Source organism: Pantherophis guttatus, chromosome 1 (genome assembly GCF_059756535.1).
Source record: "Pantherophis guttatus breed Tessera chromosome 1, ASM5975653v1, whole genome shotgun sequence".
NCBI lineage: Eukaryota > Metazoa > Chordata > Lepidosauria > Squamata > Colubridae > Pantherophis > Pantherophis guttatus.
In genome coordinates, this window is record NC_142063.1 from 129,088,350 (window position 1) to 129,103,221 (window position 14,872).

The window sequence follows — 14,872 nt, forward strand, 5'->3', positions numbered from 1 at the left end:
CCATCCTTTGGCATTCAATAAACAGTTTTTAACTCCAAATCCGGAGGTCCTCATCAAGCCTAATATTTAACTGGTCATTTAAGATTTGGGAAATTGTTTAAAGTATTTTTTTAAAAAAATTTGATTTATATGCCGCCCTTCTCCGGAGACTCAGGGCGTCTTACAATGCGTTGAGCAATAGCCTTCATTCTTTTGTATATTTTATACAAAGTCAGCTTATTGCCCCCACAAACTGGGTCCTCATTTCACCTACCTTAGAAAGGATGGAAGGCTGAGTCAACCTTGAGCCTTGGAGAGATTCGAACCAGCAGAAATTGCAGGCAGCTGTGTTAATAACAGGGTGCACTAAACCACTGTACTATCAAGGCTCTTAATTAAACAAAATGCTAAGCTTAGATTAAAAATGCACCTCTTATCTTACTTCTACCGATGTAGGAAAACTAGGGAGAGCAAGTATTGCTGAACTAACCTATATTAAGCCTGGTGGCAGAAAGATAGCATTTGCTGCCTCTGTTTTTGGAAGTAGAAATGTTCTAATGATTCCTGTTGAATGTATTTATTTTTGTAACACAGTGAGACAAAGAGTTCTCTCCCAAAAGACCCATGAGCTTGACTTGGCAGAAAAAGGAAGGCTAAAGCTGGAGGTTTCCCCGTATGAAACAACAGACCCCGCTAAAGATAATGCACCTAAGAAGGAAATAATTTCTGAAAAGGTAACATTCACCTCATAAATTTCATACCTTTAAAGAGAGATCAATTGGCAGTACATTGGTATGCTAATGTTCCCCTCCCTTTATTATTTTTAGGCTCTGGGAGAAGGCGCCCAAGGAAGAGAGATGGGTAAATCAATTGGAATTTTGGAGATGGGAGCAGTTGCTGATGACAGCAGGTTCTTAGTATTTATAGGCCAGTTCCATGACTGTCTAAGGAACGGATGATCTACCAGGGCAGGTGTTTTAAAGTGTTCTGGACTTTGAAAAGTATAGAAAACAGCAAATCAGAGGTTCAAATTTTTCTGAGTTTCTTTGGAGTGTGTTAGCATAAAGAAGAAGGCAAGAAAAATGGGGCAAGGTTGAAGATTCATAATGCTACAATAGCATGCATAAAGTGACTACAGAGAAAAATGGTCCATTCAGAATATTAGCATATACAATTTCCCAGTAATAGTGAAAGATGTAAGAGAAAAGGAATTATTCCCGAATAATTCATAGTCCACCTATAGAATTTTTTCTAGTTCAAAATGTGTGTGCAGCCACTGGCTTCGGTTGCTTTAAAGGACATTCAACAAATTCAGCATTTACTTTGGGGAATCACTGTGGGTAGAATTGAGTTCATGTCTCCTACATCAGTACTGAATCTGAATTATCTTAAAGAGAAACCAGGAGAATGATAATTAAAAATAATAAATATGTTTGAAAAAGAATACCCTGGCATTTTAAAATAAAAAAACAAATGTAACTTCAGTATAGTGAATACAATTTTAAAATAGTGTGATATTATTAATTTTAATGCTGCCTTTTTAGATATAATTCAGGACAGCAAACGTACCTAATTCTCCTGCCCCTTATTTTTTTCCCCAGAACAGCAATTCTGTGTGGTGGGTTGGGCTGGGAAAGAGGAATTGGCCCAAAGTCACCCAGTGAGGTTTTATGCCTAAGGGATAGCTAGAACTCACAGGCTCAACTCGCTCCCTGATATATTTAAGTAACTTAAAAATATAAGCCAACCCAGTGCAGCTGAATCTTCTTTTTATTTTTTTTCCTTTTTGAAATTAGAAGTGCAACAAGACTACCAAACAAAGAATGTTACCCTAAAAGGTGGGCCAGCTGGGGAAGCTCCACATGCTGAAAAGGATATTCTTGACTATCCTCAAAAATCTTCACAAGTAATTCTTGAAAATGTTGAAGAAAATATTCACCTGGACACATTAACGCTACTGGTAGATAACATCAGTGCTCTTTCAGGGGATAGTACCTTCCATATTGAACAGATAAATGAGAAGAAGGCTGCAGTAGTAACCTTTCAGCAAAGCACTGGTAAGATCTTTAAGCTCATTGCTCAGATATTTAATATTTAAGAATCCTATGGTATACAATATGCTTTCCTACTCAAGTGTGTTTCTGATATATTGGACTGCAGTTCCTGTCACCCATAATCACGTGGGGGTCACAAGAGTTTGAACCCCACAAATCTGTGAGAGTGTTGATCAGAATTCTGATTCCTATGGAATCAGTGGGTGGCACTTCCAACTCTGTTTTCACTGGCAGAGCTCTCGGGCTGCCACAGGCACCACCAACACAAGGGACATCAACTGGCCATGCCCCCTGGCCACGTGCATCCTGCTCCCCCCCAAGGTCAAACACAAGCCTGATATGGCCCTCAATGAAATGGAGTTTGACACTCCTGACCTAGCTGATTCAGCATTCTGATTCTAAAGGAGAAGAATTGATGGCAGATGCTCTTCCTCCCTCTTTTAAAAGACATCCATAATTAGGCAGATACTATTCAGCACTACTGTTTTCCAGTTCCACTGTATAGGTAGTCCTCAGTCTATAACCTAGTGTCAAAATTTTGACCGCCAAGGCCCCCCAGTAGTCACATGACTGTATTTTGGGCAACTGGCCTGCATTGCAGTATCACATGGGGACTTGACTGCAATCCATGACATTTTTTGCTGAAAATCAGCCTTTATGTTTCGATTTTCTGCAACAATGCTTCATAGTAAACAATGGCAGTAGTGAAATCCAAATTTTTTACTACCAGTTCTGTGGGTGTGGCTTGGGCGTGGTGTGGCTTGGTAGTTGTGGCAGGGGAAGGATATTGCAAAATCTCCATTCCCACCCCACCCTGGGGCCAGCCAGAGGTGGTATTTGCCAGTTCTCCGAACTACTCAAAATTTCCGCTACTGGTTCTCCAGAACCTGTCAGAACCTGCTGGATTTCACCCCTGAACAATGGGTTTGCTTAATGACTGCAGCAATCACTTGACAAATCATGATGATCCTCTTAATGACCATAAAAAATGGATTGTAAAATTGGATTGTTCATGACTTACAACTGTAATGGGCAGGCTTTATAATGGTGGTATGTTGAGGACTACCAATACTATCTGCTAATTTATTCAATTAATCTCTCCACCCTTTTTCTCAAAAGAGCATTCAGTTCCATACAAAAGCTCCTGATCTAAGCATGAAGGCTGCTTTTAATGTGCTATGAAATACCTGATGAAAGGGACACATCTAGGCTGTTGGTTTGAGTTGTGTCTTCCCAGATATTATCAATGCTGGGAGCCACCTGCAAACTCAACTCTTGGTGACCACATGGATACCTTCATGTACTATTCTTGACAACCGTATGGAAGTGGATTACGTTTACTTTTTTACAGGATGTTTTTTTCCATTCCCAGTTTAACTTTCAACTCGAGGTATTCCCTGGAAGTATCCTATCCAAATAACAGCCTGATATTTGCTTAACTTTTGGAGATTGGCAGGGTTTATGAAAACATACAGACAACATTGATCTGTTGCAACATCGTACAGGTAGTCCTTGACTTACAGCAGTCCATTTAGTGATGTTTGAAGTTACAACGGCACTGCAAAGTGACTTATGACTGATTTTCACGCTTATGACCATTGCAGCATCCCCCTGGCCATGTGGTCAAAATTCAAATGTTTGGCTATTGACTCATATTTCTGATGGTTGCAGTGTCCCATGTGATCACCTTTTGCAATCTTCTGACAAGCAACCTCAATGGGGAAGCGTTTCAACTTAACCATCGTGTTACTAACAACTGCAGTGATTCTCTTAACAACTGTTGCAAGAAAGATGGTAACATGGGGCAAAATTCACTTCACAACTGTCTCAGCAACAGAGATGTTGGGCTCAGCTGTGTTTGTAAGTTGAGGACAACTTGTAATTGAAACTTTAAATTCTCTGTGTTTGTATATGTGCACAGAAATGGGAAGTACATATTTAAGAGCTTCTGATTTCTGTTTTTAGCAGCTGCAAATTTTATCAAGCAATGTTCCACGAACTACAGATTCCGGGAGTATGGACTTACAGCCAGACTTCTTGAATTGACTCATGTAATCAAAGTGGAGAACATCCCAGCTGCAGCATCCAGAGAATTCCTAACTCTCTACTTTGAAAGTCCAAAACACGGAGGAGGACAGGTGACTGATATTCAGATGTTACCCACAGAAGATTCAGCTCTGGTTACATTTGGTGACTCTCAAGGTAATTGTTCTATTTTTACACAAAAAGAATTTGCTACTGCTTGGCTAGAAATAAAAAACTAATGTAGGAAGTTTGGACACATAACAGCATTGGGCTTGATGTGTACCTATTAATAGACTTTCAAATGGCCGAATTAACAGACAAGACACAGCAGCAGCAGCCCAAAATTGATTACAGGTAATCCCCGGATTATGAACGTTCCCTTAGTGAACATTCAAAGTACATGATCAGTGCCCTCTAGCGTTTCTGAACGCTGAAATTACAAATCTTGCAGCACCATGGCAGTTGTTCACGCTTAAGAACAACGACAGAGGGTCCACCCTCCAGAAGCCACGTTCGGGCATCCAGAGGCCTCCCCCGGCCTTTTACAAGCTGAAATGGAGCCTCCATGGGCCGGATTCGGCTCTCAGAGGCTCCATTTGGCCCTCCGCAGGGGCCCTCATACGTAAATGTAGTTACTTTTCGAAACGCTCCAGAAGTGGCTGACCCACATGGCAGAGAATAGAATAATAGAATAGAATAGAATAGAATAGAATAGAATAGAATAGAATAGAATAGAATAGAATAGAATAGAATAGAATAACAGAGTTGGAAGGGACCTTGGAGGTCTTCTAGTCAAGCCCCCTGCCCAGGCAGGAAACCCTACACCACTTCAGACAAATGGTTATCCAACATCTTCTTTAAAACTTCACAACTGGAGTTGTGGAGGCAAGTTGTTCCACTTATTAATTGTTCTAACTGTCAGGAAATTTCTCCTTAGTTCTAGGTTGCTTCTCTCTTTGAATTAGTTTCCACCCATTGCTTCTTGTTCTACCCTCAGGTGCTTTGGAGAATAGCTTGACTCCCTCTTCTTTGTGGCAGCCTCTGAGATACTGGAACACTGCTATCATGTCTCCTCTAGTCCTTCTCTTCATTAAACTAGACATACCCAGTTCCTGGAACCGTTCTTCATATGTTTTAGCCTCCAGTCCCCTAATCATCTTTGATTATTATTTGATTATTATTAATCATCTTTGATTATTATTTGATTATTATTAATCATCTTTGATTAAAAGCCACAGTCTTTTATTCAGAAGCCTGTAAAGCTGTAAGAACGTGAGATGTCAGGAAAGCAGCTTTCCCCATCTGAATAAAAGACCAGCTTCTCTTCCATGAGGGGGTGCAGGCCTTCCATGAGGGCCTTCAGGCTTTGGGCCCAGTCTGGCCAATGTCAAGCAGCCTCCTCCCTGCTACTGACTGGTTAGTTCGAATGAGCAGCTTCAGGGATTGGGGCGTGGCAGCCAATCAACAAGGGGCTTGCAGTTCAGCCCGATGAGACAAAGTTCAGCCCAATGAGACGAAGGAAGCAAACTCCTCATTGATTGGTTACTGCTGCTGCCTCAATCCCTGAAGCTGTCCTGAAGCAGGAGGCTGCTGTGGCCCTGCCCAGGCCTTTTCTACTACCAGAGGCCTACCGGCCACATGCCCCCAAGTCTTTTTACTCAGAAGCTGGCAAAAATGTTTTCCTTAGATTTCACGTTCTTGCAGCTTTGCCATCATCTGAATAAAAGACTTTGGCTTCTCTGCCACTGGATCAGTCACTTCTGGAGCTCTGGAGAGCTTCAAAAAATAAGTGATCCATGGGAAATGGGGTGGAGAGGAGTAAGTGGAATCTGGGACGCTAGCAAAGCATGCCCAGTCTGTGGAGACCTGGCGGGGCAGGATGGGGGGGAGGAAGCAATTGTGGGAACCCCAGGGGAGCATGAGGTATCTCAGTAGATTGGGGGAAGCCTTGGATGGCCTGCTCCAGCACTAGGCCCCGCATGCTCTTCCCCATTCTGAGATTACTCATGTGCATTTAATGACCTGCACACTCAATTAACAAATGCATTGGGGAAAGCAGGGAATGATCATGTTCATTTAACATGATTCAATCAGAGGAATCCTCGAGTTATGAAGGTAATTGACAGGCTCTATGACATTCGTAACTCGAGGATTACCTGTACAATATAAGGGTAAATGTAATATATCATTTAGTGGCCTATTTAATTATAATGTATTTGAAAATTGTGTAGTAAAATAACTAAAAACATAATTCCATATCAGACATTTTTAAGCAATATGCTTATTAAAGTGTGTGAGGGAACCCTAGCTCAATTATTTAGGTAAGAAAATACAAAGCGAAATAACAGTTGGAAGGCACCTTGGCAGGTTCTATTGCATTCGTAACTCGAGGATTACCTGTATTACACCACAGGACAAAGATTGGAGCTTGTGAGACAGGCAATGTGCATTTTTGATCTCTGCTTTGCTCCACGAATGTGGTGTGCAGAGTAAAGAATTGGGGTTGAATTATGGAACATTGACTGCAGAAATGGAGTTGAAAGTTGTCTGCTGAAAGATATAAGAGTATTATGTGAAAGTAGTGAGTTTGAGTGATACATGATGGAAATAAGTATGAATATTAACAGATCCAGGTTAGTATCTTTGTGGAGCCGCATCATGTTTTATTGTGATGGTTATTAGTAAGTCTGGACTGTCAATTTTTGCTTTTTTTTTTATCTTTTTAAATTCTGTATTTGGATTTTGTAAATTGCCCAGAGTAGCAACCATAATACATTTAATTAATAATAATAAATGGTTATGTTTTGATCAGAGAATAAATTAAACATGTATGATGTGAATGAAATATGAGGAATACTTGTGACTTAATTCAGGTGTCCCCAAGTTGTCGGCTGCGGCCCACTACCGGCCAATGGGGAAATTGCCACTAGGCCACATGAGTGGCCAGCTGGTGCACGCAGAGCTCCACTTGCACAACTCAGCCTGGGTGCCTGCCTACGTCCTCACTTGTGCGAGCCTCATTGCGAGTGCCCACAGCCCCAGTTGTGGTATTCTCGTCACAGGCGCCCACAGACCCACTCACGCTATCCTTATCACAGGCACCCTGGACCCACTCATGCTATCCTTGTTGCGGGTGCCCGCAGCCTGACTAACACTTGCCTTGTCGTGGGAGCTCACAGCGCCACTCGCACCTGCGCTTGCCTCTCCCACAAAATCATCCCCTCTTTCCCCCCTCCCCCTGCTCCGGGCCGCCTGTGTTCCAGGACATTCAAAAATTGTCTTTGTTTTGTACTGTACATGGCTTGACAATTCACTGCATGGAAATTGAATTGTATCTGCTTTTATTTCAACTTCTGATACAAGTTCTTAGTATATTCTATTTATGTTTGTTCATAGCTGCCCTGACAGCATTGAAAAAGCAGCACTCATTAAATGGCCAGTCAGTCCTGGTTTATCCATTCTACAGTTCATTGGAAACTGTTTTGTATGGAAAGAAGAAGCCACAAATCAAGATGCCAGAATCTATCAGTGTCCCTTTAGATCCTTATATATGGCAGTTCCTACAAGGAAAGTATAAATTAATTCAAGAAGTAGAGAAAGAAATGGCCAATTACTTCTGTGAATTAATATGGCCCCTGGCAACTTGTGAGCAACCAAAAGTCGTACTGTCTCCCTCAGCTACCTTAGCTAAACAGGGAACAACCATAAAAGAATTGGTTAGGTCTTGGAAAGATAAAGTTTCTGTGGAATTTGCATGTATCCTATCAAAATTCAGGACAGTTAAATGCAAAATCATTCCAGAAAAATGGGAGACCATTAAAAACAATTTGCTGAAAAATGTGTTGGCTGTGCCAGATGACTCAAAAAATTGCGTTACTCTAGCTGGTTTTGTATTGACTGTGGATAGTGTGGAAAAAGAGTTGAGGGAATATATAGAACGTTTGACCAAGGATGCTGAAATAGCTGGGCAAACATTACAGCAAACGTTGTCAATTTCCCCAGTGAAGTATAAAGTTTTGCAGCAGATCTTGCTAGAAGAGAATATCTATGAAGAAATCACTGGGCAAAAATGGTGTTACGATGCTACAGCAAAGCAGTTGCAACTGAATGGAATAGCTACAGAGGTCTACAAAATGAAAAGTGACTTACTAGAGAAGATGGTCAGGATAGGGGAGAAAAATGTCAAGATTCATCCTTCTATTTTTCAATTCCTGCAATGTGTAGATTCTGACAAGATGTCAGGGAGCCTGTTTAGGGCCAATAAAATTAATGCTGCCTATGAACTTACACATGATTCTATAGCATTGGTAGGATATTGTCCTGAAGGCCTCTTAAAAGCAGAGGAACAAATAAAGAAATGCTTGACTCATGAACGCATTATATTGAAGGACCAGGAACTCATCCACAGAAAGCAATGGAAAGAATTAATTAAGCATCTGCAGAAGCTAAACAATTCTGTTGAAAAAAGTGTAATAATTGAGGACTGGGTTAATTTCGATGGAGACACTGAAATTATTGTTGCTGGTTATACAAATGTCGTAGCAGATGTCTACCAGCAAATTTCTGATTTTGTTGAAAGAAACACCCACATGCACACAGTAATTCCTGCCAAGTCAGTGGCTATGGTGCAGTTTATAGAGGAAGAAAAGTGGAAGGTTTGGTGTGATTTAAGCAAGAAGGGCTTGAAAATTAATTTTGGAGTCCTGCCAAAACAGAAGAACATTGTCCTGAGTGGACCCAAAGTAGTAGTGACAGAGGCAGCAGTGATGGTGGAACAAATGCTGTCTTCGCTGTACTCTGCGAATGTGGTGTTTGATAAACCTGGAGTGAAAGACTTTTTCAAAAACCAAGAACATTACTATGTTAACCTAGCAAAAACGGAATTCAGCTGTTTGATCAGATTGCAAAGAGATGATGAGAAAAACGGAGGTTTTGTGGAAAATGTAGAACACCTTCAAACCAAGGTAAACTTAAAAAATGGCGTGGTGATAGAGGCCTGTATGGGAGATCTGACCAATTATCAAGCTGATGTTGTAGTCAATGCATCAAATGAAACACTGAAGCACAGTGGTGGCCTTGCCTATGCTTTGCTAAAAGCGGCTGGCCCACGCTTACAAGGTGAATGTGATGATCTCATAAAGAAACATGGAGATCTGAAGCCTGGGTGCGCAGTAATCACAGGAGCTTGGAACTTGCCGTGTAAACAGGTGATTCATGCTGTTGGGCCAAGGAGGACCAGTGCCACGAAAGAAAACTGTATACAACTATTAAAGAAAGCTGTAAGGGAAAGCTTAAAACTGGCAGAAAAATCCGGTCATCGCTCCATAGCTATTCCTGCCATAAGCTCTGGGATTTTTGGATTCCCAATAAAAGAGTGCACTCATTCCATTTTAACAGCCATTAAGGAAACCTTAGAAGAATCTTCTGAGAATGGCAGCCTGAAACAGATTTGCCTGGTAGATACGACACCCCAAACAGTTCAGGCTTTTTCTGATGCTTTACACAAAGTGTTTAAAAGTGGACCACCCCAGCGTACACCACTGCCTTCTCCATCATTCGGTCAACTTTTGGAGAGTAAAGATCTTGTAGTGACTTCTGATGAAGGTCTAAAACTTATTGTAGAAGAAAAAGGAATCGAAGATGCTACGGTAAGCATTTATATTAGCAGAGAAACTTAAATTATTTTCAATGCAGCTAGAACATATTTTATTAGACCCATTTATTATTATGCTTCTAAAATGCTGTTCTTTCACATTGAAGGAGAACTCTAAAACAAAATCGGCATCTGATTCTGAACACCGTCTTCTCCAACTCCCAGTTGGATTTGTTGGATTAGATTAGAATTGGATGTACATCTTGGACAAGACTGGAATAGTCTTTTAGTTTTGACTAATTTTAAAGGCTGTTGCCTTTGCAGAGAAAACTGAACCAGGGATGTGCTGCTTGAGTAATAGGAAATTCTACTTTTCATATCTAGGGAAAGGATATGGACTGGATTTTCATGCTGTATTTTGTGGATTCTGTTAATGGAAAAGGCATGCTTAAACCTTGATAAAGGAAGGAAGTACTAGTGATTTCTCTGCCACTCGTCCAATCTCTTGAATTAATAATCAGAACCAATTCATTATGATATGAGTCACAGAGATCAGAGTTGCAAGGAATTAGGAACCCTTTTCTCATACCATTCCCATTCCCTGCTGGAGCCCCCTGTGAATCAAAGATGTCTTATTTGTTTAGGGACTATTTTTTCCTGTGTTACCTTAATCTTGTAATACATAAAATCATCTTGGAAGTAATTTTAACGTGGCTTTGGTTCCAGACGGATGTTATCGTAAGCACTATTGGTGAAGATCTAAAGCTTGGTGTAGGTGCACTTTCAAAAGCTGTGTTGCAGAAGGCTGGAGTTGAGCTTCAACTTGAGTTCCATCAAATGGTCCAAGATCAAGGAGCCCAAGGCAATTGTCTAATTCCAACATACGGGCATAACCTTCCCTGTGTTTTCTTGTTCCACGTCATAGTTCCACAGTGGGATGCAGGAAAAGGGAATGAAATCAAGGTACTGCTTCATTTTGCTTCCTTGTTTGCTTTAATTGTCATGTAATCTAATGTTCATGAGTCAAAAAGAAGGATTGAGATTAACAATCCAGGTTAAAGAATAATGGGAACTGATATTTCATTTTATGCTCCTTATGCATATTCAAGGCAGTTTCTTGCACTTTGCCAATACTTTCCTGGGCATTCTCAATGGCTCTGCTATACGGTTTTGGTTTTAACATCAGTTTTTGTGTGTCAGTTTGTACTAAAGGTAGAAAGCATGTATGTTAAATTGTCCATCTTATCCCCAAGTACTTTATGTACTTGAAGATAAACTAAGTTTGGCTGATCTGCAGATTCAAGGATATATGATCATAGTTTTTAAATTACCTGTATATATTTGTGAATTAAGCCCATCTATATATGAGCTGACCCTTAAATTTTTAACTAAAATATCATGACAAATTTGGAACAGGTTATCCATGGGTGGCATATTTTCCATCGTACGTTTTTTTTTAATTTGAGGGTTGGCTTATCTGTTGATGGGCTGATATAATATACATTATGTCTTTTTATTTTTTAAAAAGAGATGTTTCTTTATAAGCCATTCTTCAATACCAGAGCTATAGTTTTGATACAATTGAATTAACTGAGTTGATGTAGTTGAATGTAGCTCTTCATATTTTTCATATCCCTGTCTTTATGAGTGAATGAGGTTGATCTGTACATACTTCTTGTCTATTCAGGCTTCTAAATTAAGTCTTGTGTTAATATTGGTTCTTTTAAAGCATAATTGTGAAATATTGCTTTATATTTTACAGAAACTTAAAAATATCATGAGAAATTGTCTGGAGAGGGCCGAAATGTTGTCATTAAAGTCTATCTCATTCCCAGCCATTGGGACTGGAGGTTTTAATTTTCCAAATTATGAGGTGGCCAAATGTATGTTTAAGGAAATACTTACGTTCAGTAGAAAGAAGAATTTCAAGTTCCTTCAGAAAGTTCATGTTCTCCTACACCCAAAAGATAAAGAGAATATAAAGGTAATGTTATTTTCCCCAAATAAGAAACTGCAGTTTGTTTTTAAGAAACTTGACAGTTTAATTTGCAAAAATAATTGTAAGTTTCCAATTAATTATTAGAAAAACAACAGCAGCAGCAAAGCTGGACTGTTGGATGGGCATCTACTTCCCCAGATACATTCAAAGGTGGTCCACCTATCTTTCAAAGCTATAGTGTGATAGGCTTGTTTTTGGTTAAATTCGTTTGTTTGTTTTTGTTCCAACTTTACTACTTTTACAAATAATTCATGGTTTCCTCGTTTCTAGCCATCACACCAAACTGGTTCTCTTACCAAACTTAATGCTTTGTTTTGTTAGGGTTTGTGACGTAGTATGTTCAAATCCAGCCAGATGTGGTTTATCCCATTAAACTTATGCAATAGTGCACATATGACTCTCATCGTATTTGGCAGTATCTTCCATTCAGTCATCTCTTCTTCTCAAAGATGAACATCAGTGATGTCTTTCAGGACAGTCAGATCAACCAGTTTTATCCAGAGCCTCATGGTTTTGTGTGTGTGTACCAATTTTGCCATAATGTTAGTAAATTTTAATAAAAACATAGAGTTAACAGCTTACTGGATTCCCCCTATTCTGGCAGCTGTTATATTTTATTGAAGATGTTGGATTTTTAGTAGAAACACTCATTGTATCCAGGGGCATCCAATGACACTGTCCCTCAGGACACGCAAATTTGCAAGTTCACTACCCTCAGTGCCATTATTGACATGTGCCATTATTGAAATTGTTCCGTGGTGTTATTGTTCCTTCTTTGCATTGTTTTGGAAACATGTGGATAACTTTGCCCCCTAGGCATTTACAAAGGTTTTTCGATCTGAGATTGCTGATATTCTCAAGGCTGAGCCAGCGAGCAATGAAGAAATGGCAGGTAATGGGTGGGCTCAGTTGGATGGACCTGTTTCTAATCGGGCTGTGGAAGTGGCGGGTGAGCGTGTGTCCTCACCCTGCCGCTCACATGTAATCATTTCTTCTCCCTTCCCCCTTCCGTCAGTTGGCAAAGCCGGAAAAGTTGGGGGAATCTCTGTTTTAGACTTTATTTCAGAATGCCTATGACCACATATGCGAAGCAATAGCATGATATGTTTGGTTTTGGTAGTTAATGCAGTGTACAAATACAGCTAATTTTGTTTGTGAATTGTAGCTTAGTATGATTTATTTATTTGTTTGTATCCTGCCTTTATTATGTTTACAAATAACTGAAGGAGATGAACTTCTCTTCTTCTTTTCTTGAGTGAGTGACTCAAAATCACCCAGCTGGCTTTTATGCCTAAAGTGGAACTTGAACTCACAGTCTCCCACTTTGTAGTCTGGTGCCTTAACCACTAGATCAAATTTACGATGCACAAACTAGAGTAGAATGACTTGTTCAGCAAATCCTTGATTATAATGTTTACCTGTTAATGTTATTTCAGCATATGAATGAACCATTTTTTTCTCCTTTTCTTCCTCACTGGGCTAAGAACTGTTCCAGTGTGGCATATGCAGTTTCAGTGGCACTTTTGGGGGACCTCTATTAAAATTTTCGGGACATTTGCTAGATCTTGATCATAGATCAGGGGTGTGAAACTCAAGGCCCGGCGGCCAAATCTGGCCCGCAGGGTGCTTAGATCTGGCCCATGGGGCCGGCCTGGAAACAGCAAAGGACTGCTCCGTGGTGCCTCTGCTAGTGGAAATGGAGCTCAGGTGGGCCGCGCTTTTTCACTGGCAGAGGGCTATCAAAATAAACTAATAACAAAACAAAAGAGGAAATGTTTCCCTTTTTGAATTTGAGCATCCAAGAAGGGAAAGGAAAGGAGAAAGGGAAAGAGAACGAGAAAGAGAAAGAAGAAAGACAGAAAAAAGAGGGAAGATGGGAAGAGAGCAAGGAAGGAAAGAGGGGAAGGAAGAAGAAAAGAGATTGAAGAGGGAAAGAAAAAGAGGAGGAAGGAAGGAAGGAAGATTAGAATGAGAGTGAGGGAGGGTCTCAGGGAAGACTTTAGCACTTGGCAACAGGTGCCCCCAACACTGCCTTAGCATTTGGCCACCACAGGTGCCCCCAACATGAGTTTCATGTCACGCCCACCATGGCCACATCCCATGCTCCGCCCACCCCGGCCCTCCGAGGTCAAACAGAACCCTGATGCAGCCCTCAATGAAATTGAGTTTGACACCCCTGTCATAGATCTTCTAATTTCACCCTTTGGTGGTCATGGAAAAATTGGCAAAGTTCAGTAGCATCTTAGATGTTCAAGATGCCACGTTTAAGAGTAGAATTTCCCAGATGCACAGACCTTATTTTCCTTGGATACAGAATAAAAAATTGAAGTTTTTTAAAATGTATCTTGAAATAGGTATTTATATCTTGTACAAAGAATAGGAGGATAGTGCTCAGCCCATGGATATCAGTGCTATAACTCAATCATAATGTTTCTTTTCTCAGTCACAGGTTCCTTTGGATCCCTTTCTACCTCAGCTTCAGGGACTAATGAAATGCAGATTGGATCCATTACCTTCCAATCAGTGACAGGAAATATTGTCATGGAAAACACAGATGTTATTGTGAATGTGACCAATGAAAAGTTTACATCCAAATTGGGTACTGAATTTCAAATGAACATCTTCTGAACATCCTAATAAGTTAAATGCTCATTCTTGGCGAGACAAAAAGCTATTTGGATATGGAAAAGTCTGTTTGCACGTGTGTGAATGAATGTGAGGGTGAAATAAAGATTTGTTGAAATAACTGAAGAATTTAAACTATTTCTTTGTAACCAAACTATGTCTTTGTAACTAAGACATAGTATTTCAGAGTATTGTGGCTCGATTCTGTTGGATATATTAATGCAGTATCTAACTCAATCCCCATCTCACAAATTCTTAGCAATTTTCTTACTATGAAATGTTTACAAGCAAGCAAGGTTATGTTTTAAGTTCATTATTTACATTCCTACATATTCCTCCCCCTTTTTTCATTTCTTTACAGGTGTCTCCAAAGCAATTTTGGAAGCTGCTGGACCTGAAATTGAAGCAGAATGTGCAAGACTTGGTAAGGTGCAACAAGAGGTTCCATTTAGTTAGGTAATGGAGGATTTAGGGAATTTCAATTGCCAAATATAGTTTGCATGGTATTTTCTAAATTGTTCAATCATGGTTCTGAATACATTTGTCAATACAAGTAGTCCTTGAGGTACAAACCTAATGGAGCCTGCCCATTAGGTT

General features: G+C 40.1%; 1 protein-coding gene across 2 annotated transcripts in view; it reads left to right on the forward strand.

The window, feature by feature from the left end:
- LOC117669137 (protein mono-ADP-ribosyltransferase PARP14-like) overlaps positions 1-14,872 on the forward strand; it is a 28,218-nt gene that overhangs the window by 549 nt on the left and 12,797 nt on the right. The window contains exons 2-11 of one of the 2 annotated variants that reach the window (XM_087881788.1): positions 574-713; positions 807-840; positions 1,776-2,036; positions 3,999-4,235; positions 7,455-9,706; positions 10,378-10,614; positions 11,414-11,635; positions 12,467-12,542; positions 14,094-14,249; positions 14,637-14,699. In XM_087881788.1, the coding sequence (XP_087737914.1) occupies positions 574-713; positions 807-840; positions 1,776-2,036; positions 3,999-4,235; positions 7,455-9,706; positions 10,378-10,614; positions 11,414-11,635; positions 12,467-12,542; positions 14,094-14,249; positions 14,637-14,699 (3,678 nt within the window). Of the gene's footprint in view, positions 1-573; positions 714-806; positions 841-1,775; positions 2,037-3,998; positions 4,236-5,602; positions 6,692-7,454; positions 9,707-10,377; positions 10,615-11,413; positions 11,636-12,466; positions 12,543-14,093; positions 14,250-14,636; positions 14,700-14,872 lie in introns of those variants that run through there. The other variant, XM_087881787.1, reaches the window with a different exon arrangement.